General features: G+C 37.4%; 1 protein-coding gene across 1 annotated transcript in view; it reads right to left on the bottom strand.

Moving 5' to 3' along the window:
* LOC132140726 (astrotactin-2-like) overlaps positions 1–26,116 on the bottom strand; it is a 534,505-nt gene that overhangs the window by 429,066 nt on the left and 79,323 nt on the right. Inside the window, exon 2 of the mRNA XM_059549640.1 lies at positions 6,503–6,690. Coding sequence (XP_059405623.1) covers positions 6,503–6,690 — 188 coding nt within the window. The remainder of the gene's footprint in view (positions 1–6,502; positions 6,691–26,116) is intronic.

Genomic DNA, 26,116 nt, shown 5'->3' with positions numbered 1-26,116 from the left:
GGGACTCCCGCGCCACTAGAGACGGGAGCTGCCGGACCCGCGATCCGGATGGGAACCGCACCCGTTTGCACGGCCGACGGGCCAGGATGCCGGGTCGTCCATCCCCTGGCAGCGCCGCGGCCAACGAGAGTGATGCGGCTGCTAGAGGACCGAAGAGGGGGAGCGCGTGCAGCCGCCGGACTCCGCCCCTTACCTGGACCCTTCCTCCATGAACTCTGCCCGACCCACACAAACCCCGCAGCACGACGAGGACACCAGATCTACTGTTTATTTTGGACACTCTTCCCCTTTGGCCACGTTTATCCCGCCCACTGTGTCTGTCGTTGGGTCCTCCCGTCACTATATATATATATATATATATATAAAAAATTACGCCGTGAAGTCTTATCCAGTCATAAAAAACAGAATTCACAGTTTAACGAGGAATGTCAGAAAATTGGTCAAATTTTGAATGAATTAATCAAAAGTAGGTCATTACACTTAAATCAAATCATGATATGGACTAGTATCTGTAAATATTAAGCTACAAAAGTCGATTGGCAAGCCGTCAGAATAAGTCAGAATTGAAGACATTGTGCCTACAACTATTTTCAGTAGAATGCATATAGCCTAGTACTACTACTACTAAAATGAAACAAACATTTTTTTTAAGGAATAATCACACAAAACATTTCTTCCATGTTTTAATTTTAATAGTAAATCCCCTTTTGGCAAAAAACAAATATTGTTTGCTAAATGTTCAATATTTAAAAGTTCAATGATAAATTAAATTAATGTTTTATGCCTTCATTTGATAAGCAGAAACATGTAAATACACAACAAAGAATTTCTGGTTTGGTGGGTCATAAGGCAAAAAATATATAAATTAAGCTGTTTTATGCATTCAAATAATTAGACCAAAAAAAAAGTGTAAAAATCTTGTCTCTCGTGAAACCCAGTCTCGTCTCTCGTCTCGTGAGATAAGTGTCTTGTCACACCCCAATATATATGTGTGTGTATATGTGTATGTGTGTGTTTTAATAACAATAAAGAAAACAGTGAAATAAACTTTCTGATCCCTAACATTTGAAAGGCAATATATGGTTATATTACAAGTCCCAAACAATTGCTTTGTTTGATGAATAGATCTAATATGAATATTCATTAAGTGAGTATTTTTATCTGGCTGTCTGTCTGTAGGATAATGTGGCTTTAAAATCCCAGTGGGATGCTGTTAATGCACTAAAATTTTTAACAACCTTTAACAACTGTTAATATACAGTCCTGTAATTTAGATTATTTAGTCTTACTATGAAATGCAACCTTTTCATAATGGTCAACTGCAAGATAACTGTAGTGGTCAACTACAATCAGAACTGTACATGTACTGCACAAATAAAATATTTTTAGGATATTTTCATGCAGTACGATCATCCACATGACTATTAAAGGTAACGATGCTTGTAGGGTCTCATAAATCGGCCTTTATTAGCTGCTCACTGGAGTAACAAACATCTGTGTGTGGTTCACTATGTGCTACACAGAAATCAATGAAGAGTACAAAAGCTGGTCTCTCATTCTTTGATGACTGCCCTTTAGCCTGAATGGCTCATAAAATGAGCTGATCAAAGAAAACTTGAAGTAGATTTGTAGTTTTACGCAGCACACTGCTTTTACTGTGTGCTTTGCTAATAATGCGGTGGCCGCTTTCAGAGGAAACAATGACCACGATGAGATGTGAATATCAAACATTTACACAACACTGAGAATATCATGGACATATGTAGATCAAATCATTTCAAGGACAGCAGCTTTTGCATCTTCACAGTAAAAGGACAGCAGCATAAAAAAGGCCAATTTTGAAAAAGAACTTGAACTTGAGCACACTGCCATCACTGGAAATACTACAAAAGCCAAACTCAATAGATAGCATTAGTGTGCTGTCTTTACTTGTGCAATTTGTTATCTTTTCTTGCAGTTAAAATTGCTTTTGCCTTGCATTGTCCATTTGCAGCACCATTAGACTCAGGGAGACATTATTTAGTCTTCTGTATACCTGGCTACTTGATGACAAGAAACCTATTTTTTTTTTTTTTTTTTGGTTTGTCTCTACAGTGTAGTGTACAGTATATTGGACTAAGAACACTAACTTAGATGATAAATGATCAGTAATTGCTTTGTTTGGACCATTTCTATAGTCATGGCCAAAAGTATGACTTTTCAAACTAACATGCACTGTCTTTTGGAACTGTTCTCTTTAACGTATTTGAGTTTGTTTCATTTTTTGGAACAGATTTGAAGAAATGTAGCATTCCTTCGTTTGGATTTCTCACTGGAGGAAGTGGATAATGTATGTAATTTTTTTTTTTTATTATTATGTATGTATGCATGTGATATTATTATTATTATTTATTTATTTTTAGCTGGAAGCAATGGTTTGAAGTAAAAAAATAAAATAAAAATAAAAACCTCACCTCACATGACATTAATTGATGGACTGGAGTTGTGTGGACTACTTGTGAGTTGTTGTGATGTTTTTATGAGCTGTCTGGACTTTTATTCTGATGGCACCCATTCACTGCAGGGGATCCATTGGTGAGCAATCGATGGAATACTACATTTCTCCAAATCTGTTTCCATGAGACCAACAACGACAACAAATTAATTTACATCTTGGGTGGCCTGAGAGTGAGTAAATATGCACCAAATCTTGGCTTATCTTTTAAATCATGTTTGTATGACACACAGATTATTATTATTATTATTATTATTATTATTATTATTTTTTTTTTTTTTTTATTTTTTTTTTTTTATTGATTGATTTATTTATTGATTTATTTATATTATGTTTTATTTATTTATTTATTTATTTATTTATTTTTTTTTTGGTTTACAGTGGACCATAGACAAGGCCTGGAAATCCTAAATTTGCTTAGAAAATATTAGCAATATGAGAGAATATTTTGTTTGCACATGTTGTGGAAAATTCAACCAAAGTGTATTCTATGGCCACTGATGACATTTGTAAACCTCTTCACTGGCAGTTTTGTCCACTCTTTACACACAGTTCATCAACTTGTTTCAAAACAAATTCTCTGCGATTTGAAGGGTGCCCTCCACCAACTGCTGTTTTCTGATCTCTCCATTGATATTCAATGGGACGTAAATAGGGCCACTTTTGAGCACTCCAGCGTTTGTTCTTCAGCCATCTCTAGGTGTTTTTAAGCTTAAGGTCAATGTTCTGCTGGAACATAACCTTCAGTGGAGACACTGCACTGCATAATGCCAAGGTCATCTTCTGGTTTAACGATGCACTGCTCATATTCAAGACACCCCAAAAAATATGAAACTTTTATTAAGTATTTCACATGCCATAGAATAAATATCTGATCACAACATTGCCTTCTAGCGGATTTCTAATATTGCGTGATCAGAAATTACAAGTATGTAGGTATGTAAGTATTTAGAGAGAGAGAGAGAAAAAAAGTTGCAGTCGCATATTAACTAATAATCACATTTACTGTATTAAAGCTATTCTCAGATCATGAGGTGAAAGTCCTATATATTTATCTGTGATCAGTTTACACATAAAAAAAATAAATAAATAACAAACAAAAACATAAAATCACAATTCTAAGAAGAAAAGTCAACGTAACTACCCTTGACTTCTGAATGATAATGGTGGCGATCTTCTATGGAAAGCTTAGGACCATAAAAGGTTCATCCAATCACTGCATTTGGTCTGAAAATACAGCGACATAAAATTTAATAAAACGAGTAAATATTGGCAGTGATTTTACAAGATAGAGGAATTTGATTGAAAGTTTGGGTTTTAATCGATAATGCTAACTTGCTATTTCTCCTTAACAGGTAAGCTAAACTTCAAATTAAAAGTATCCCTAATATGTTGGAGCGCTTATTAAAAGAAGTCTACTTTTACGTTTTGAGTCACACCTTTACTTTTGCAGAGTAAAATGTATAAATTGTACATTGCTCTGTTTGTGATGTTTGCATTTGGGCAGTGGTGATGCATGGAAGGGGCTTTCGCAAAGACAACATGCTTTATTTTTGTAGCTCCGGAAGTTGATGCTAGCAGCACAGAAACTGCTTAGCCTCGCTTTAAAGTAGGAGACAAAAACAAAATGGCGAAATTGTAACAAACATAACATTCTCAACAGTGTGCATGACAAAAACAACAAAACTGTGCCAGTATTGTAGGCAGTAAACATTTACTGACCATCACTTTTGATAAACACTGCCATACCACAAAAGCGCAACCTAAATCATCCACCTCAGTCATCTCTCATCTTCTGAGCAGGGGATCAAACATGAGATAACAAACAAGTGAGCGTGAACAGAGGCTGAGCGACAGCTCGCTGGCGGAAGAGCACTGCTCAACACCGTCAATCTGTCACAGCCTTGACAGAATTACAGTTAATGATGCTCATTGAAAATGCCAGCGCTCTTCTGGCCACTCGCAAACACACAGGCAGATGCACCTTGTTTTCGTGAAGAGGATGGATGCTCCTTTTTATCAGCTCCTGTTCTTTTCTCCAGTGTCAGTCAGTGTGTGTGACTCTGGAGGTGGATTGAGGATAAATGTGAAGGTATGTGTGAAATGTCTTGCGGAAAACACGCCACTGGAGATGATGTCTTGTAGATGCATATTATTGTTCAGGGACTTCCTTTGCACCTGACTGTTGAACTCCACCGAAGTAGTTCAACAACTACAGCAGATGACACAATACTGATTTTATTTGTAATTTTGTTTTAAGTTCATCAGTACTTTTTCCATAATGTAGAGTGCATGTGTATGAATTGCCACGTTGCCAGGTTGAGAATGTTATGTAATTTTTACCAATGCAAGATATAGCAAATGAAAATGAAACATTTAGGATAAATAAAGGTTGAGAACAGTGTAGATCTGCACTCTAAAGCCACTGATTTGCCACATCTTGCTCAGAAATAGTGCGATTAACTGAAGTGTGTGGTATTACCTGCATTTACTATAGCTCTCTGTGAAACTGGGTAGCATCTCTACAAATATCATTGTTATTAGTTTGACTATTAAAAAAAAAAGAAAATAAAAGAAGTAATATTACAAGCTCACAGCTGAGAAATTTAATGCTGTTTTACATTATCAAAGCAATTTACTTTATGTTGACGACAAGCTTCTGATTGTGTAAGTGTTTGTCTGGTGGAGACACAGAAAAAGAGAGAGAGTGCTGTCCCTAGATGCTGAAAGTAATTTTGGGAAAATCAATAAAATTTTATTTTTATAATGTTTAATATGTATTTTGCTGTGGTATGCTATGCAGCTCTTTGAATCAAACTAGCATAGAGTTCTGAGGTTATAGAAAATGAAACTTAGAACTCCTGATAGATGAAGATAACTCCTTAAAGTTGAAATTGGTTTGATCATTTTGATTTTGAGTTAAAGTAATTGAAAACATATGTTAGCATGACTTGAAACATATTTTAGCATGATCAACACATCAGTCCAAAATCTCTCACAAGTGTTCAGCTGTCTTGAAATCTAGTAAATGCAAAGGCCACAACATCTAATTCACACTGTTTTCATACTCATCAAAGCTTTTACTGACCCTCTTGCCCTATGGATGTGAGCAGTGAGACCTTCATTATTTTGAGGTAATGCATTTGAATGAATGTCTTGAACTTATTATGGTTGACAGTGTATGCATGCACACATCTGAGAGGAAAGAGAGAATGCTTTCTGAATGAAAATGCAGAATAGGAGAGGATGATGTTTATTTATTTTGCCAAGTGGAAACTGTGGTTTGGTTCTGATGCAATAACCAATATTGAGCTGCTTGTCTTTATTTTTCTCCTCTCTCTGCTGCTCATTGAAAACTTGTGGATGCACTGTAAAAAATGAGTGTGAATTAACAGCATTTTTCTGGCTAGCAGTTGCTGTACTACCAGTTTTTAAATCAGTAGTTGCTCAAATTATTAAAATTAAATAACAAATATCCACTATGACACTGAGAAGGAGAAGAAAGAGATGCAACAATATAATTCTAGACCCTGTTTCTAGATTGCAAATTATGTTTCAGACAGCCATTTGTGTTGAACAATGATTTTAGGGGTGGCTGGGTAGGTAGGTAAGTATTAACAGAAAGCATTTTTTTATTTATATTTACATTTATATTTGTATTTACATAAAAATGTAAACACAAGAAAAATAAATAAAATAACAAAATTCCTGGCAATATTTACCATGGCATGTTATATATATATATATATATATATATATATATATATATATATATATATATATATATATATATATATATATATAATTTTTTTTTTTATGATAAATTTTGCTTTCAGAGTTCTGCTCTCATACGGTAACGTCTATGAGCAATTTTCTTCCAGAACAGAGAGTGTGATGAATCCACTGCATTTTTATGCAAAGTGCAAGAAAGTGTAAAACTATATGCACTCAGAGATCTGCATCCAGCGAAAGCAACTGAAGATCCAGAGCCAGATGTTCAGTACTCACCATGACGGAGATGTGAAGCAGGTGCATGTGTTCATGCAGGACACGTGGTGGTTCCCGGACAGTGGGCTGTGTGACTTGCGACTGCTGCTCGGAGCTGCTCATGGACACGTGGAAGTATAGCGTCCCGTTCTCCAGCCACTGCTGCTTCCAGTGCACCTGTGAGATGTCTATCCCCGTCCCTGACATCTCTACAAGACATGGACAAAACAGAGGTCAGCTGTGGGCTGTATTTAACATGAAAATTATGTTACAATGTTACAATTAATAAAAAAATAAAATAAAACAGCATGGTGATAATAATAATAAAATATTGTGAAACATTACAATTTAAAAATATAGCTTCAAGCAGCAATTATGGGGCCAAGCGCTCCAAAGGCAAATTGAGGAGCTAAGCATCGCATGTAGCACCAAATCAATTGTAACAATGAGTCACTGAAGACATTTTAGGATAGATGTGGTGTGTTCTTTGTGATTTGACAATGGCACACACAAAGTTTGGTGTCAATATGCAAAAGCGTTGCAGAGATGCAGCCTCAAATGTCATTTCGGCATCATGCCTCAAATTCGTTGCTATGGTACACAAAAACGGTTTTGTCTATCGACACAAAATCCATACATTTTTTTTTAGCATGGTCTGAAGATGATATGATTCGATTTTGGTGAAAATTGGACAAACGGTCTAGGTCTAGGGTCTTATGTTTTCAGCGAAAATAATTTTTTTTAAGGACATTTGGCTGACTATGGCAACATTAGTATCACTGTTCTCTGCATGACCCATGGAATCTATTATTACCAGTTTCATTACAATAGACACAATTCACAGAAAGCTTTTAGCATTTATTTGATGTTATTCATTACAACATTTGACCACAAGGTGTCTGAAAACTTTTTGAGTACTTTCAAGTCATGGTCTCGATGGTACATACAAAGTTCCATAATGGTACACCAATGCATTCGTAAAAAATATAGCATTTTATAATAATATATTGTAGTGTTTTGTTCAATTATACTGCCAACAAGAGGCACAATTCCAACAAATTTGTTATGTGTCCTTAGAGTGTGCCCATACATATGTGTGTGAAATTTAAGTGAAAATATCTTTAATATAGAGAGTTTTATATATGAAAACAGAAAAATTGACCGACTGCCAACTTTGCTAGAATTTTTCTACCATTTACTATCAAAATTTTGGAAATTCGATTTTACCACTAGGTGGCGCTGGCTCAAAACTTCTTAGACTCCTTCAGAGCATCGTGCTGATGACCCATACCAAGTTACCTTACGATACGATATGTGTTCGTAAAATACAGCATTTTAGTACATAATTCAAAATGGCGATGTCCAAAACAGCTAACATGGGAAAATTGGATATTATTCAACTCAGCATGATGCACCCAATCTAAAGGGACTTTGTGATTTTTGGCCAAATCATTCAGAAGTTAAAAGCAAAAATATGCATTTTCATATCTCCTGACCACTAGGTGGCCAAGTTAGTCTCAGGTCATGCTTGTTGTAACACACACCAAGTTTGGTCTCAATACTCCAAGCCGGTGCTTCCTTATTAATTATTCCTCATGAATTTCGCCCACCTTATCGTCAGTGAACAAATTGGCTCCTAAATCAGTCAGTCTGGTGACAATAAAACACGGTTTATAAGCACCTCTGGATAGATTTTCAATCATTCCTGATTCCAAATCATTATCAGAGATCTGCTTCAGTGACTTCAGTCTTCAAAGCATCATCAAAAACCTCAAGTGAATGTCATTGTACACCTCTATACGCGCTGTGAGTAAAAACTACTCGGTGCTGTTATTTGGGGGAGGAATTGAGTCCCTGAGAGGTGCAAACTAAGGCAGCATGAGCAATCCGACTCCAGCGCTGATGAAATGTGGCCAGATAGGGATCAGATATGTGGGATGGGTTTCCATCGACTCAGGTTTGCGGTTTGACCGCTCAGAGTGACCTCGGGAGCAATAAGCCTGATATTTTCGGAGGAGCCGCAGAAGTGCGGCAAAGCTGTTTCACCAGTAACAAGGAGCAGGAAATTGATCCTGGAAGAGTACAGAGTGGCCGGAATGCTGAGAACAAGACATTCGGATCTCAGGAAGCTCCTGACCTTTAACAGAAGTGCCAGATGTCCAGAGTAAGATGGTACTGCTCTGAGATTTCTCTTTCAGATCTCTGGAGAGATCAGAGTGTTTGAAGTTCATCAGAACAAATATAAAGATATTTAGCATTGCATTACCTATACAGTGGATGGTTGCCGATTCCAAACAGCTGCTAAAAACATCACAACAATGCCAAACATTTTTGTTTAGAACTGATTTGGATCATAAACAGCTTGATCTGTGCACATTTCTCTCCTGATTCAACCAGACAACCTTTTAACTGGAAAAAGTGTTATTACAGATTATGGACTCATATTTTAGCTGCAGTTTGAAGCTTAAAAACACCTTGATGATGGTTTTGTTTCTTACAAACACACAGCTTTTGGCTTTACAAGATGTTAATTTATGGACTGGAGTCATGTGGATTACTTGTGGATCATTGTGATGTTTGGACTCTGATTCTGACTGCACCCATTCACTACAGAGGATCCATTGGTGAGCAAGTGATAGAATGCTATGTTTCCATGAAAAAAAAAAAACACCTGCATATTAAATGTCAGCAAATATTATTTCTTTGGGTTAATTTTTAGTTAAAATTTTAATTGAAATTAGCATAAAGTGTCTGAACACATCGCATTACGTTTAATATATGCTTATACTAAGCTATTTCAGTTCATATCAGTCTTGTCAGAGATGATCAGCTGTCATGATCATCATTTATTACCTCATTTAAAAAGTCGAATGCTTTTGTGGAAAACTCTAAAAGCAACTTTTCAGCATCTCTGGGCTTAATGGACAGACAGAGAGAAACTGCTGAGCATTGCATTACAGATCTGTAGCATGTGAGACTTGCTCTCAGATTTTAATCAGGTGTCCTTTGATAAAAGAGTGAAGAGCAGAGAGCAAGTAATAGACCGTGACATGGAACAGATCCTTTATAATAAAAACACGTCCTGTTTTACAGAATCACACTTACAGCGGGCGACCCTCCAGCCAAATATTCAAAGAAAATAAACATAAAAGACAAGTGGTCAAGTGAATATTAGCAGCAGCATCCCACCGCTATATCAGATGACACTATCAGCTTCAATTAGCCTAAATACTCGTTTTCCAGGCAGCAAGCCAAAAGTTTCAAGCCATTCAGATCAATCTGGAGTGGATTACCATCGCTACTCCAAGTTGAATACATTTGAATAAATTACATACTGTATATATTTAGGGCCTGACTGAACTGAACATGAACTATATGGTATGTTTGGTGTGCTTTAATTAGCCCTTATATGTAGGTTGTTTAAATCTGCACCCATTCTGATTAACAGCAAAGAAAGAAGCCAAACTATTATCACTGTGGTATTATTAAGACAAATACAGGACCAGCTATGAGGATGCTGCCAAAAACCAAATGCACTTTTTAAAAATTAGCATTCCTGCAAACACTCTTATGGCAATAGAGCTTGACTCAATAATGCTTGATTGCAAAGTAAAGTAACTGTCCTCTGGCATATTTGTCTCCCTGCAAATAGTTGCATGTCCTTAAAAGTAACATTCACCAGTACGATTTAGGATAACATAAGTCTCATACAGCCAAACATCTAACTATTAAACTTTTTAAAAAGGAAGTTCACCTACAAATAAAATCATAATTTAGGCCCAATACCAATTCTACCCTTTAGCCCTTCCCCTTTACCCTACTCTTCCGTTTGGCATATTCATGTGAAGAGGATCTGTGGTCTCGATTCTCTTTTGGTTGAAGGGGTAGGGGGGAAGGGGAAGGTCAGATAGCCCTTCAAACGAAGATTTTTCAGAACCATACTTCAAACGAAGTGGTATGCATTATCTCAGCGTGAACCATCTGCAGTAGCAACATGGCTGCCTGAGCTAACAAAAAGACACATAAATAAAGCATTTTTGGCATTAATAAAAAAAATTTTTTATGAAAAGTAATAATTTATTTTATGTTGCATTCAATCATGAGTTGATATTTACGGTCATGAAATTCAAATAAATGTTTGCGAAAAATCGCTTAAATTTGCTAACGTCATATCATTACAGACTGCACGATAGTGCCACAACATATATGCTAGACCCCCAGTAATTAGAAATCATTTAACCATTTTCTCAAATATTGCAAAATAGTAATGGGATGTTCTGATCAATTTACAAACTGTGACCTTAGAGTCTCGTTCAGCAAAATTAACAAATATTTTGTTGAGTCATTTCTTCATTTCGTTCATTTTAGCAAAATGTAATTAAAATGTTATGTGTTACTTCCCTAACATGTTTACAATACACATACAAACAATACAAAACTATAATGCTATAAGTTACAGAAAAGATTAATTCATTATTTTCCTGTGTCTTTAGCCTGTGATTAGCTCTTCAGGTTTGAGTCGTTCGTTCAACCTATGCTGTCTGAGCTGGAAAGAGAACTGACTAGTTCATCTTTCAAGTCTTTTGAGTCGTTTGTTCTTTTGTCACATTATGTGACAGCATTGGGTAGACAAATTAATTCCCTTACGGGTGCATAGTTATTATTAATTTTTTTTTTTTTTTTTTTTTTTACTCTTACAATTACATGATGCGTTTCTGGTCTCAAATTGTAGCTTTTTATTTCTTACAGTTTATAAATGGTTTGAACTTCTGTCATGATGGTTCTTTTCCATAACACTGAATGCAGTAACAAAGGTAATAAAGAGTTGGTTATTATTATTAAGTCTCTTTCCAACTCAGACTGCATAGGTTAAGCTTATGGAGCTGTCACATGATGAACGAACGATTCAAAAAACCCGAAGACTCGAAACAGGTGAACTTATTTCAGAGCAGAACCCATAGGATGTTGTGCATATGATGTTGTGCATGATCAAACAATAAAAAAAATTTCTAACCAGAATGCATTGCTTTTTTCAGGCGGCAGCCGATCTTTGTGGCGCTGCATGAAGTCGAACAAGCCTAATGAGAACATGACACCTGAACCAAAGAACCAATAGCCAGATAACATGAGGGCAAGGGAATCTCATGACTAGAAAGGAACCATGATTAAACTCCAAAATATAAGAAATTAAAACATGAACTTGAAACAATACCCAAAACACCCATGTTACAAGTTTTTATATGCGCTAAGCAATTTTCAGAAGTTTTATTTGTTGTTGTTGTTGTTTGTTTGTTTATTTGTTTTTTTCCCAAGTGGATTGACAAAAATCAAGAGTAATTCCAGCAAATACATATCAGTCATTCAGTCTGACAGGAACTTGTGATTCCAACTTACCATTTTTGTTCACAATATCATTAATCAGACAGTTTGTGAACAGACTACAGCATCTGAAGTCATATCTAAAAAAATAAGATCATAAAACAATGTGTTGAACACATTTCAATTACTATCCAATTCATATTATAATAAACAAATTAATAAATGCTTTTTAACCACCAAATTAATATTTATCTGAGTGCCACACTTTCAATGCAAGTATTTTACATTATGATTATGCATATACTCATTTAAAGTAAACAATGTTGTTCCATTTCCTCAGTATTTTCAGGTTTAGATGTTAAAGCTATGTTAAACAAACAAATACATAAATAAATAAATGTACATCAATGACTACATAATCACTTAAAGAACAATATACAGTTTAGCCCATTAGTCATTTTGGGACAGTCAGTGCTTCTGAAGTTTAAGCATGTCCTTGAATACTTTAGAAGCACTTTTTTATGTACTTTCTAATCTTTTTAAATACACATTATTCAAAAGTTTAGTCTGAATATGTGATCAGGCCGTGTCGTGTTTTGTTCCCAGAACAGGGACAACAATGTGAATTGTCATTGGGCTCAAATCCAGATGACAGCAGGAAACAGTGTCCCCTCACCACAGGCCTGTTTGTAATTCATTAGCGTAACCCCATTAATAACCGGATGTGCGACTTATCCAGGCCCCAAAACACAACCTGCATTACTCCCAGCAAGGGCAACAGCACTAGAGGGCTTCACCTGCTCCACAGAGACTGTCCTGTCCCGGCCCAGCATCCTAAACACTCATCCTGTACAGTCATGATCTCATTAAGTCAGCAAGTAGAGGCTGTGCTTTAGAGCCACCACAAGTCCTTGTTAAAGCCCTACTGTTGTTCTGAACGCTTTATGCCCCAGATGTCTTTCCAACAAAAGCTTCCCGATGCCCGCAGTCAGCAAAACACTTATTACTCGACTTCTGACTCAAGGGTTTCTCCCAAAGAAAAGCAATCAGCATACTTGGCAGAGACCAAGTGATACAGCAGCAAGTATCTGAATTTCACAAATCATATTCACACAGTCGCTGTGGCCCAGAACGGCCATATTGGTTGTGATTTCCATGACATCGCACAACAGAGAAACACGCTAATGTGTGAAACATAAGCTTGGTTTTCATGAGAATATGCAAATGCTGGAAATGTTTTGTTGGGTTTGCACATCAGTACATAGAGAATGAACAAACGACTCACACTAATTACTAACCTTTTATTATTAACCTGATCTTCATTGTTTGTGACACAGACATGAATGATTATGGAGGTAATGGTAAACTTTTACTTTTGACATGTTAAACAAAGTAAAATATGTTGTGCATTCACAATAGCACAAAACCTAAGCTCAGAAGCCCTTCTGCAAATTAAAAACACTTTAGCATACTTTTAAAAAGAGCAATTAATACAGATATACTGTAATAATATTTTGCATAGTACTTTAAATAAAAAATAATATAATAGAAGTAATGAGTAGTATAAGTAAAATAATATGCGTAAATTCAAACTGGATGTAATGTTTTCAGATGCTTAACTTCATGCTAATTTAAATTAAATAATGGTTTATAGTTGCAATTAGATGAATTAGCTTTAGAGTGTTTTGACATGCTTATGTAGGACATATGTAGGATAGTTCACCCAAAAAGGAAAATTTGATGTTTATCTGCTTACCCTCAGAGCATCCAAGATGTAGGTGACTTTGTTTCTTCAGTAGAACACAAACAAATATTTTTAACACAAACCGTTGCAGTATGTCAGTCTTATAATGGAGATAAATGGGAAGCACTGCTAAAAAATACAATAAAAATAAAAAAAAATAAAAAAGATATCACATATTCAGTTTTGTTTGAAGTTGTTTGTAACCTTTTCTTTGGCACAAATATTGTCTTTTCAATTCCTGAGTTTGTTCTGTTAATTTCAGATAATTTAAGGTCATTGCTTTTCTGGCCTTGCACGTTCATGACAGTGAATGTGTACGGCTGTCTCTGTCTGTGTGTGTGTGTGTGTGTGTGGGCATGTTTTTGTGACATATCAGAATACAACTTTGTAAGCCCTCATGTCCCAATTTTTCAAAACGCTTATAAACCAAATGAGTTTTTTAAGAAAGTAAAAATGCAAAGTTTCCTGTGAGGGTTGGGGTTAGATGTAGGGTTGGTGCAGGGCCATAGAATATACAGTTTGTACAGTATAAAAACCATTACGCCTATGGGATGTCCCCAATTTTCACAAAAACAAACGTGTGTGTGTGTGTGTGTGTGTCAGAACATTGTCACCTGCATGGCAGGGAAACAAGTGTGCATCAGCCTTGCTTATCCTGAAAAAAGCTGGCAGGCCAGAAAGCACTTTACTGTCGGCCGTGATGCACCTGGAGAGATCCGCTCAAACCTGGCCAACCGCTTGCCAAAACTCTGTTCAATTATACATACCACCAATATCATGATCAGCATCCACAACTTCTAACATGAGATTTAAAGCAGATACACAATCTAGCATCAGATCAACATTCACAGTATTTGAATATGGAGGCTTGTGAAATGTTCATATTTTGCATTTATGATATTGGCTGTTAATTTACTGTCGGTTCCTTCACCGTGTATAAAAACATTACACACACTCACAAAACATTATATCACACTCTATTTTTAGGTCCAATTCTCACTATTGGGAAAGGGGGGCTAGTGAGCATGCTATGGAGTAGGTGTTTTTTTTTTTTTTTTTTTTGGTGCAGAGTGTTAAAAATACAGAGCAACATACATTGCAAACTGCTTTGACACTTAGATGGTTAGACAATTACATCAATATGCCAACCAAGGAAGGACGCGGCTTACAGTTCTGGGGCCGATGACCAAAAAACTACAAGCAAGCTAAAATGTCAGAATTATGTGCTGAACCTCTTGCTTCATTGAAAATGGACATTGCAACACCTTTGTTTTTGTTTTGTTTTTTTTCACTCAGAGCTTAAATCTACTTTTACAATTGAGTTTGAGGACATTAAATCTGAAATAAAGGCCGTTAAAACAGCCTGTTATGCACTGTTCTTCAGCAAAGTCCTTTTAAGGCAAGTCATGTCATAATTTTCCCCACATCTAATCAATTTAAAAAAATAATAAAAAAAAGACTGTGAGATGGAACTTACTTCAATTTATTATTAGGGGGCAGGAATTTATTGTTCTGTTGTGTTGTATCTATCACTCACTTATCACTCACTTCACGGAGGGGTAGGGTAAAGGGGAAGGGTTAAGGGGTAGAATTGGTATTGGTCCTTGTGACGAGTGGGGCGGGGCCGAGAGGCGTGTGAACGGAGCGAGGCCGGTGGAGTGATTGGAAATGAGCGACACCTGCTCGACCCACCAGTCTCGAGTCCCATGGAGGAGATGGAAGGATATAAAACAGGAGCGACGACAGTGAAGGACGAGAGAGGACCAGGCCTGGGCTTTAGTTTGTATTTTGATTTTGTTTGTGCGCGACAGTCGGCCGCGAGGGGCTGCCGCGCTGTTTTGTATTTATTTTATCTTTAAAGATTATTTTTTATTTTCCACCGGTTCCCGCCTCCTTCTTCACGACAATTATGGAGTTTTTATCATTACATTGGTGCTGAGGCCCGGGAGAAGGAGGGAGGTGCCGCTGAAGATCCCTCGCCGCTGTGGTGAACCTGCGGTGCCATCGAGCAGGCGAGGAAGTGTGCCGCCATGGACGCTCGAGGCGGTGGGCTGGAGTGAGTTGCCGGGCACGGGCGAGCTCACTGCCGGCCGCCCGTGATGTGGAGGGGTGGCTGCCGTCCGTGAGGGAGCGGAGGAGTCGGCGCCGTCACCAGGGGGCCAGAGCCTGCTGCCTCCGTGAAGGAATCCGGAGGAGTTCAGCACAGAGTAGAGTGCAGTCTCGGGAGTACCCCCCGGCCTGCGAGGGGCGATGTGGGTATGTGATGAGTGGGGCGGGTCCGAGAGCCGTGGGAACGGAGCAAACCCGATGGAGTGATTGAGAAATGAGCGACGCCTGCTCGACCCACTGGTCTCGAGTCCCACGGAGGAGATGGAAGGATATAAAACAGGAGCGACGACAGTGAAGGACGAGAGAGGACCAGGCCTGGATTTTTTCGATCTATACCAAGTTTATACTGTATTAAACAGATGTAAATAACTATTAACTACAGTACAACTTTTGCATCTATACAATGTCTAAACTCCTCATTTGCTGTTTTTTAATAGTAAAGTAGTTGTTAAGTTTAGGTATGGGGTTTAAATATTAAGGGATTAAAAATATGATCATTCAGAATAAGGCATTAAAATGTGCTTTATAAGTACTAATAAACAGGCAAAATGCTAGTGATATGCATGCTCAACAAATAGTTAATAGTGAGAATTAGTCCCTAAACTAAAGTCTTACCAAAAATATTTTGAACTGGCATTCATTTCTACTGATATTAAGAACATAATGTATTTTTGGAAAGAAAAAAAAAAAAATGCAACACTGCACAGTTTCTGCACTAACAAGACACTAATGAGACACTAACAAGTGATTATGAGAAAACAGAAAACCGAACGATGCACAGAAACTTTTCTTGTAAAGTATTTCTTTTGAAGTGTTAGGCTCAAATTATGTGAGATTTTAAATGATCTCCTCTATTATACTGTACACAAGGAAGTCGTGGCCTAATGCATTTGAGCATTTGACTCCTTACCCTAAGGTTGTGGTTTTGAGTCTCGGGCCGGCAATATCATGACTGAGGTGCCCTTGAGCAAGGCACCTAACCCCCAACTGTTCCCCGGGCGCCGCAGCAGAAATGGCTGCCCACTGCTCCCGCTGTGTGCACTGCTGTGTGTTCACTGCTTTGTGTCTGTACTTTGGACGGGATTCCGAGGAATTTGGATTCTGAGTATGGGTCACCATATTTGGCTGTATGTCACATCACTTCACAGTGTCAATATTAATTGTTTTCCTGTGGCTCAGTGGTAGAGTATTGCGTTAGCAGTGCAAAAGGTCTTTGGTTCAATTCCCAGGGAACACATATACTGGTAAAATAAGCAGACTTTTGGATAAAAGCATCTGTTAAAAAAAATAATGTAATTAAGGCTTCTTGCACCAGTCATAACCTAGTTTAGCATGGTAAATATTTTCTGACTGCAAAGTCTTTATAAAGCTGTTCTCATAAAATGACAGTTCAAAAGTTTGGGTTTGGGGTAAACATTTTTCATGTTATCCAATGTAATAATTATAATAATAATAATAATAATTATTATTATTATTATTATTATGACATAACAGGTATTAAAGTGCAAAATAGGAGTTGTCATCATTGGTAGGGCTCAATGAGCCTCTGTATGACAAAAATATTCAAAGATAAAAGCCACCTCGAAAATAATGAACGATTTCAGTGCACAGTATTAGCAAAATGTTCATATTAATCCATGCTTCACTGCACTCTTTTCAAATTAAATATTAGCACAGTTTAACGCCACGTGGACATCTTATTATACGCTGAAATGGAATCGCTGCCATTCAGGGGCATGAGCTTTATTAAAATGCACAAAATTGCCAACGCCCAACAGAGCTGTGTTTCCGTTTGCATTGTAATTCTGAAATATGTGTGCAACATGGGCTCTTTCTGCTAATGTTATGAATTAAGGCTCCAGCCATTACTGAGACCTGCTGCAAATGAAGGCAAGTTTTGGGACTCACTGGATCCGAAAGAAATGCTCGTTTAGTTCTCCTCTGCCTTCTCAGTGGTGAGAGATCATCTCATCCTCATCTGAAATTAAACATTAATTATGAGGGAGAGGTGGGTTTATACATGCTCGCAATTAGAGCACACAGTCACAAGTCATTAACAGGGTCATGGTCTTGCAGAAAATAAACGTGTAAATGTTGCCAGCAGAGCCACTTATCCAAAGTATATTTATTGTAACTATATATATATGTAATATATCATAACTACTCTCTCTCTCTCTCTCTCTCTCTCTCTCTCTCTCTCTCTCTCTCTCTCTCTCTCTCTCTCTATTTTTGTTTCACGAAAATTAAAAAATAAAATCTGAAAAATGTGAACTAAAAAGGCATAATTAGAAAAAAAAAAAAAACCCAGCTGTGGTTGCCAGAACTTCAGCCTAAAAAAATATGGTAGCAACATTTTACAGATGTAATGTTAATAAACCAACATATTGATGTACCAATATCTGTTCTGAACCATTTTAATGCACTGATAACCATGACAAACTGGTGGTAATGAGAAAGTCATACGATGAACCAAAGCTTATCACAAACAGCTTTTCTTTGAGCTGAGGAGGCAATACTTGTGTATACAGTAGTCAACATTTGAAGTTAATCAAAGCTATCCTGAGACAAGAACACACTTTGGCATATTGATGAAGCTGGTTTTAGGACAACTTTGACGAAAGGTTTTGATTCACTTCAAATGTTGACTAATGTAGAATGTGTCATTCACACAAACAATAAACTCCATCATGGCGACACACGATACTGAAATAATGCAATAAACATAATTTAACAACATTATATGTAAGATTAAACCCTAACTGATAAGAAAAAAAAAAAAAAAAAAAATATATATATATATATATATATATATATATATATATATATATATATATGTAGTGTCATGCAGGGAGTTCTGGGATTGTCAATTTACGGTTTGTCACTGTAAATTATACAATGACTTTTTATTTTTCACTTTCAAAAATATATATATATTTTAACTGTATTTTACTGTCAAATTACATTAAATATAATTACATTTATTCACCGGATATAGTATAGAAACTTACTGTTAACCAGTTAACATTTTTTTACTGTAGCATTTTACAGTCTTTTAATGTTAAAATCACAATATTTTTTTTTTACATTGTAACCTTTTGTTTCATTTATTTATTTAATTTATGTTGCGTAAAATAAAATGCAGTTTAAAACATGAACACTGTCCTGTTTTATCTTTAGCAGATGGAAACAGTGCATCTGATCACTTAGTGACAAGATCACTTAAAGCTTTGAGGAATCATTCATAAACACAGCAGAATGAGATTCGCCCTGATGTTTAATATGTTTGGTTTAAGGGTATGTTTGAGCAGCAGTAATAGTGATGCATGCCCCAGCACATGCTACTAATAAGGAAATACATCACACTATGTCTGCCCCTCAGCCTGTTGAGAGCGCATAGATGCAGATAAATGAGACAGTAAAAGATCTGACTGAAATGTTCCTGTGAGAGCTGCACAGAGTTCCTGTCCATGTCAATTAGAGTATATAACAAACCACAGGAAAGATCAGAATATCTGTCCTCAGGTGCATCACAGCAAGAATATCACTCTGATGTTTTAAAATTTGACAACGGTGTAATTGTTCCTGTTGTAAGAATGTTTTGCTCTGACTGTCGAAACTTCTGTCACTTTCTGAATCAACAAAGGTTAGGGTGCTTTGATGAACCATCATTACATAAGCCATTGCATGTTTTCCACACTGATTTTCACCAAATTAACTAAAGAAAATAATGATACATGATATGTCAGTACGGCATTCTATAAAATAATTTTGCATAATTATGCTGAACTGTAATATTGACTGGAGTCTCAGCAGGAAATGTTTTACATTTGTATTACATCTGTACTCATCTCATTTCTCTTGCATCACTCTGTGCTCTCATTTTACATATGAAAAACCCCAACAAGACAACTCCAATTAATATTTCAAGTCCATTTATTTATGTATTCAGTAAGCATCATGTAATAAGTAGGGTAATGTACTGCCAGCCTTGCTTTAGCAAAGTAAACTTTAGGTGGATCCAAAGTGATAGTACATTATTTATTACATGTTTAATTAAACCTATATAGCAGTCAGTACTAATAAACCACAATCTCTCCTGAATCATATGAGATGGACTTTTCACTGGAGAAAGCATTAGTATAGATTATGTACTCATATTTTAGCCAGAAAAAATAGTTTGTAGTTAAAAAAAAACAGCTTGATGATGATTTTATTTCTTACAAACAGGCAACTGTTGGCCTCTCAAGACGTTTTTTGATAGACTGGATTGGTGTGGATCCACTGGTGAGCAAGTAATATAATAAATTTATCCAAATCTGTTCCTGTGAAGTAACAAACTCATCTACATCTTGGCTGGCCTGAGGGTAAGAACATTTTCAGCAAATTTTCATTTTTGAGTTAGCTATTCATTTAAGTTAAAATTGTCTTCAGAATTCTGTAGTTAAAATTGCACAGCTGTTATTTTTCTTCAGAATACGAGTGTTGTGACTTCTGCAGAGCTGTTTCGTTGCTAACAAGCCCTGAAATGAAAGCAAAGAGCTTCATAATGAGACACAACACTAGCAATTAATGTGAACAGAAATGCATCTATAAATACCTTCCTCTTGTCGTCTGATATGAAATCTTTGCTCACGGCTGTGTCTCATAGTCACCGGTAAACATGTGTCATTCACTCTGACACCATTCCAGAAAGACGACGGAGACATTGCCACTGGTTGTGTGTTTGTTCGGCAACAGCCTCGGGCTCCAAACTAACTCAAACCCACTTCAGAAAGTCAGTCACCAGTCACACACGAAGGTGGCATCGCTTCAGGTGGGTATCAGTCAGACGCTGGCATACAAAGAATCAAACGCCACTGACACAAATGTGATTAGCAGCTTTTCCTTTTTAGCTGATTGCCTCATGAAAACCATCCAAAGAAAAAAAAGATTTGTAGCATCTGATGCTCTATTTATGATATGATATAGGCAGATAAAATGAATTATTAATTTGGGTTATCTCTAAAGGTTGACTTTAAAGTCAGCGGGAAAACAAAACTGGCCTTATTTAATTCATTAATGTGCATATCTGCTCATATTGTGCATCATTTATCATGGCACATTATTCCAAAGAAACAAAATGTTTCGGCTCTTCTTGGTGTTTTAGACTACTGTTGCAGTTTAAGTAGACTTTCTAAAATCCTGACAATAATTAATGCAAGTATTTAATGCTGGGCAACGTTAAAGTAATAATGTTAACAAAAATAGTCGACTTTAAATTCACGTTCATATCTGCCTCAATTTATTTCATTAAATGTTTCACCATCCAGTCAATTGTCTTCATTCATTCATTCATTCATTCATTCATTCATTCATTCGTTCCATTTAATTTACCTTCCAATTGCATGATTTGTAAACCAGTTTTGATTTAATATATATTAAGATTTGATTCTAGATTGACATTGTATCTTATTTTACTGTAGTAGACAAATTAATACAGTTGAAAAAAAAATCCACTGAATACATTGTAAACATTTTGTTAACCAATATGATAAAAAAAAAAAAAAAAAATAAAAAAAAAATATATATACATACATACATATATATATATATATATATATATATATATATATATATATATATATATATACATATATACATACATATATATATATATATATATATATATATATATATATATATATATATATATATATATATATATATACACATACACATATATATCATTATAGCTGACTGTGTGGATCGTGTACTGAAAGTTTTCATTATTAATGACGCTGTAGGGAAGCAGATCTTTCCAATTGAAACAGACTGTGGACTGAATTATTTTCATCACCCATTTTGAGTTGGCTGGAAGCTTGGAAAATTGTTGCAGAGTGTGTTGACTGACCAAAGTGATTGCCACCGAAAGGTGAAGTATGGCTTTTTTATTTAAACAACATTGATATTATGTAACATTAGAAAAAAAAATAATTTAGAAACTTGTGAAATGATTATGAATGGTAGAAAATGTATTGCACCTAACCCCCATCCATAAAAAAATAAAATATTATACATGGCCATCTATACGCTTCTCTCTTATGCTGTGCGCACTCACTAGCTGTTCTCTCCTCTGTCACCAAGGTGACCTGCATTTTACATCCTATTATCACGCACTCATAAACCTCCACTACTTGCATTACGCTTTTAATGCAATCCTATTCAGCGATAATACAATTTTGCCTGGGCCCGACACAAAGAATTCCCTCCTTACAAGAAAATTAGCATCATTATGGAAAACAATGCTGCTGATGTTTATGGCTGAAGTTATAAATGGTTTGTCTTGCCACTTTTCATGCAGGATTACAAGGGCAGGTGGCCAAAAAGGTTTAATGTATTTAAAGTGACACATTAAAAGGATAAACAGTAGCTTTATCTGCAAAGTACATTGACTTTCACCGAAACGCAGCAAAATCCAATTAATGAAGCAGTTGGCCAAGTGATTACACATCTCAGCATCTCGTGGGGCAGAGCTCCACACTGCAGAGGAAAGCAGGTCTGTCACTTAAAGGAACACAGGAGACGGAAGATCCAAGTGCAGTGTGAGCTTTAATGGGGTAATCCAAAATCAGAACTAAAACAAGCAGGGGTCATAACCAAACATCAGTCCAAAACAAACAAACTGAGAACAAGAAAATAGAACACAAGGAATGCGAGGAAACTTGGTGATGGAAAGTAAGGACTCCATGAAAACAAATGGAAACAGACCGGATTATATAGGCATGGTAATGACTATCAAGTGAAGACACCTGAGTGCAATTTACAGGAGTGCAATTACTGTGATGAAGGGACAAGGCTTTGTGGGAATTGTAGTGCCTGCGGTGAGGTGCCTATGGGGAAGTGAGACCACTAGTGGACACCCAGGGAAACAGAGACCAGACACCGTGACATTACCCCCTCCTCCACGGAGCAGCTACCACCCGAATGCTCCACCCGAACCCAAGAACAGACCAAAGAACACAGAGACCAGGAAGGAGGTGGACTGGCGGAGGACCAGATGGAGGGACAGAGGGCCAGGTAATATAGGAAAACAGAGACAAGAAGTGCAAAAAACAAAAACAAGGAGACCAGGAGGGAGGTGGACCGGCGGAGGACCAGGGGGAGGGACGGAGGGCCAGGTAATAGGTCGTAACAGAGACAGGAAGTGCCAAAAAAACAAAACAACAACAAGGAGACCAGAAGGGAACAGAAAGTTCAGTGGCCCAGGGCCGAACCGACAGGGCAGGAATCCTGGGTGGAGCAAGGTGGAATTGGAGCCATGCGGTTGAGTCAGAAACCCACCAGGGTGGCGCAGAAGGACCACCGCAGACCACCACAGTGGGATCGATGACACAGGAGAGCAAGTCTGGATAGGCAAGTCTGAAACAAAGAACATGAACAAGTTAAGGGTGGCCTCCGTGGCCACGACAGGATCAGTCGAGCGCTCAGAGAGTTCGGCTGAGACGTGGAGAGGCTCTGGTAGTTCAGCAGAGACGTGGAGAGGCTCTGGTAGTTCCGCAGAGTTTAGACTGGATTCAGGAAGATCAATGGGGACTTGACTCTGCTCATGAAGATCATTGGTGACCTGACTCTGCTCATGAAGATCAATGGTGACTTGCATTTGCTCATGAAGATCAATGGTGACTTGCCTTTGCCCATGAAGATAGTCGGTGACTTGACCTTGCCCATGAAGAACACTGGTGACTTGACTTTGCCCAAGAAGATCATTGGTGACTTGACTTTGCGCATGAAGATCACTGGTGACTTGACTTTGCCCATGAAGATCACTGGTGACTTGCCTTTGCACATGAAGATCAATGGTGACTTGCCTTTGCACATGAAGATCAATGGTGACTTGACTTTGCCCATGAAGAACACCAGTGACTTGACTTTGTCCTTGAAGATCACCGTGACTTGACTTGACTCCTGAGGTCTAACTGTGGTAGTGCTTAACTCATGAGTGTAAACGGTGACTTGACCTGACTCTGGAGGGTCAACGGTGACTTGACCTGACTCTGGAGGGTCAATGGTGACCTGACCTGACTCTGGAGGGTCAACGGTGACCTGACCCGACTCTGGAGGGTCAACGGTGACCTGACCCGACTCTGGAGGGTCAACGGTGACCTGACCCGACTCTATCTTGGGCAGTGGCGCTGGGCAGGCGGCCATCTTGGGCAGTGGCGCTGGGTCGGGTTAAGTAAGGACTCCATGAAAACAAATGGAAACAGACCGGATTATATAGGCAGGGTAATGACTATCAAGTGAAGACACCTGAGTGCAATTAACAGGAGTGCAATTACTGTGATGATGGGACAAGGCTTTGTGGGAATTGTATTGCCTGTGGTTAGGTGCCTATGGGTAAGTGAGACCACTAGTGGACACCCAGGGAAACAGAGACCAGACACCGTGACAAGGTCATAATCATACACACATTAAGATTTCTAATCCAGTGTGCAGAGCTGGGAAACCAACTCCAACTCTAGACCTCTTTTTCAGTCCATTCACGTACAGACCGGTGGACTGTCTATTGCAAATGCTTATGAGAAACCCAAAGTGACTGCAACTCATTTGCAAAGTACAACATAGTTATTCTTTGTTTCCCTGACAATACGAATCCAAAGTGACTTACAGCACACTTCTTACCGGTTCAGTCCCTGTTCACCGATCCGCTGATGCTCATCAATCCTAGATTTATGTTTTAGTATTTGAACAGTTTTGTCATTTGTGAATTTGTTCACATTTCCTAGTTATGTATCTGGCTGCATTTTTACAAATCAATATGAAAATAAACATGATTATTCAAACAAAATATTTTCAAAAGTGGAATGTCACGAATGGAATTATGGGAATATTAGTTTCTTGTGAAATGAAATGCCTGGTTAAATATTTTTCCATTTTTACAATGTTTTACAGTTAAATTCACAATCATGTATTCCAGTGTTGAATACATTGTGTTTAAGACCAAATTTGACAAGTTATTCCGTTCATTTATTTATGTTTTTTCCCGTCTGTCATCGGAAATAGTTCCACTAATTTTTTATTTCTTTATGTGAAGATCTATCAAACAAACCACAATTTACAGCACAGTAGTAGCAGTGAAAGGAATAAATGAGCTGACTTTCAAGTATTTGTCCAGCCGAGTAAATTTTATTTTTGCTGTGTTGAAAGAATCTTTCAATATGCAGTTATTTAAAAGAAACATTTTTCATTATAACGAACTTGTTAAAGCTTCTTCATGGAACCATATATGCAAAACATCAAAAAAAAAACTGTTGTTGGTTTGATTTGACCTGGTTTGGGTTGATAATTGTCCCTAAATCCTTACTTCAAACCATTGCTTCTGGCTAAAGTACAAGTCCATAATCCAATATAATGCTTCCTCCAGTCAAACATGCAGCTTTTGTCTTCACAAGAAGTTCATTGATGGACAGCAGTCGTGTGGTACAGGATTGAGACACGATATGGTGGGATTAAAAACTTCACCATTAGAAGAACATCTCTTGCGTATCATCAGTATGCGCTCTACCCGCTGTGCTGCTGCAAATAACATATATTAGAAATAATATGCTAACATCAGCACCACTGCGCAGATTTATACATGATATATTGTCAGTGAATTTCCTTTTACTTGCCTTCAGTGGAAAGCATCATTATGTGATCTGTATCAGTGAAATCAAGACAAATCTGTCCGATCTCTGCCAGGAGCTCAAAACAACAGACTTCTAGCAGACGCACCGCCTTCTCCTGTTCAGAAGGAAAGAGGGCCATATGGTGCCCGGAGGGGCCACAGCAAAACCGTGTGCTTCCTCTGACAGGATATACACATGGAGCGGCATCATTCTCCATCCAAACACATGCACTCACACTTGCAATGCATTTATCAATATCACTACGCAAGGATGGGAGCGGTTGCCAGGTTGTTGCGAAGGCAGCAAGGCAGAGGTTGTTTGCACATGCTACTGTATGAGGATGGTTTCTCAGCTATCCCTGCACTGAGGGTTAAAAAACACAACCTATGTGCTACATGTGGTATCTGATAAACAATTCACAAAAATGTGAAAGAGATGGAATCATGGTGATAAAACCTGGACAGCACCTAAGATGAACATTTAACATCACCAGACTGACTTACTGTAGGCAGTTTTGGAAATACTGTAATTGTGAGAAGCAGATTCCCTCCTTCAACATTCAGCTGGAGACTATTTAAAAGTTGTATAAGTCTATTTTAAGACGGTTGGAAGCTGTATTACAGCCAAATTGTGCTAAAACACCTTAATAAATTAATGCTATTGCCTTTTTCCCAAGGTGCCATATACTTAGGTTTACAATTAAGATAAATATATTTGCATAATAAATTAATATCCTTTGAATAACAGTTTTAACAGAAAAAAAACTTAATGCGATGCATGTTTGCCAATTATACATAAATGAATCGGTCCATTGTA

This window comes from Carassius carassius, chromosome 5, assembly GCF_963082965.1.
Source record: "Carassius carassius chromosome 5, fCarCar2.1, whole genome shotgun sequence".
Taxonomy (NCBI): domain Eukaryota; kingdom Metazoa; phylum Chordata; class Actinopteri; order Cypriniformes; family Cyprinidae; genus Carassius; species Carassius carassius.
Note: the sequence above shows the minus strand (reverse complement) of the source record. Positions and strands in the feature narration are given on the sequence as shown.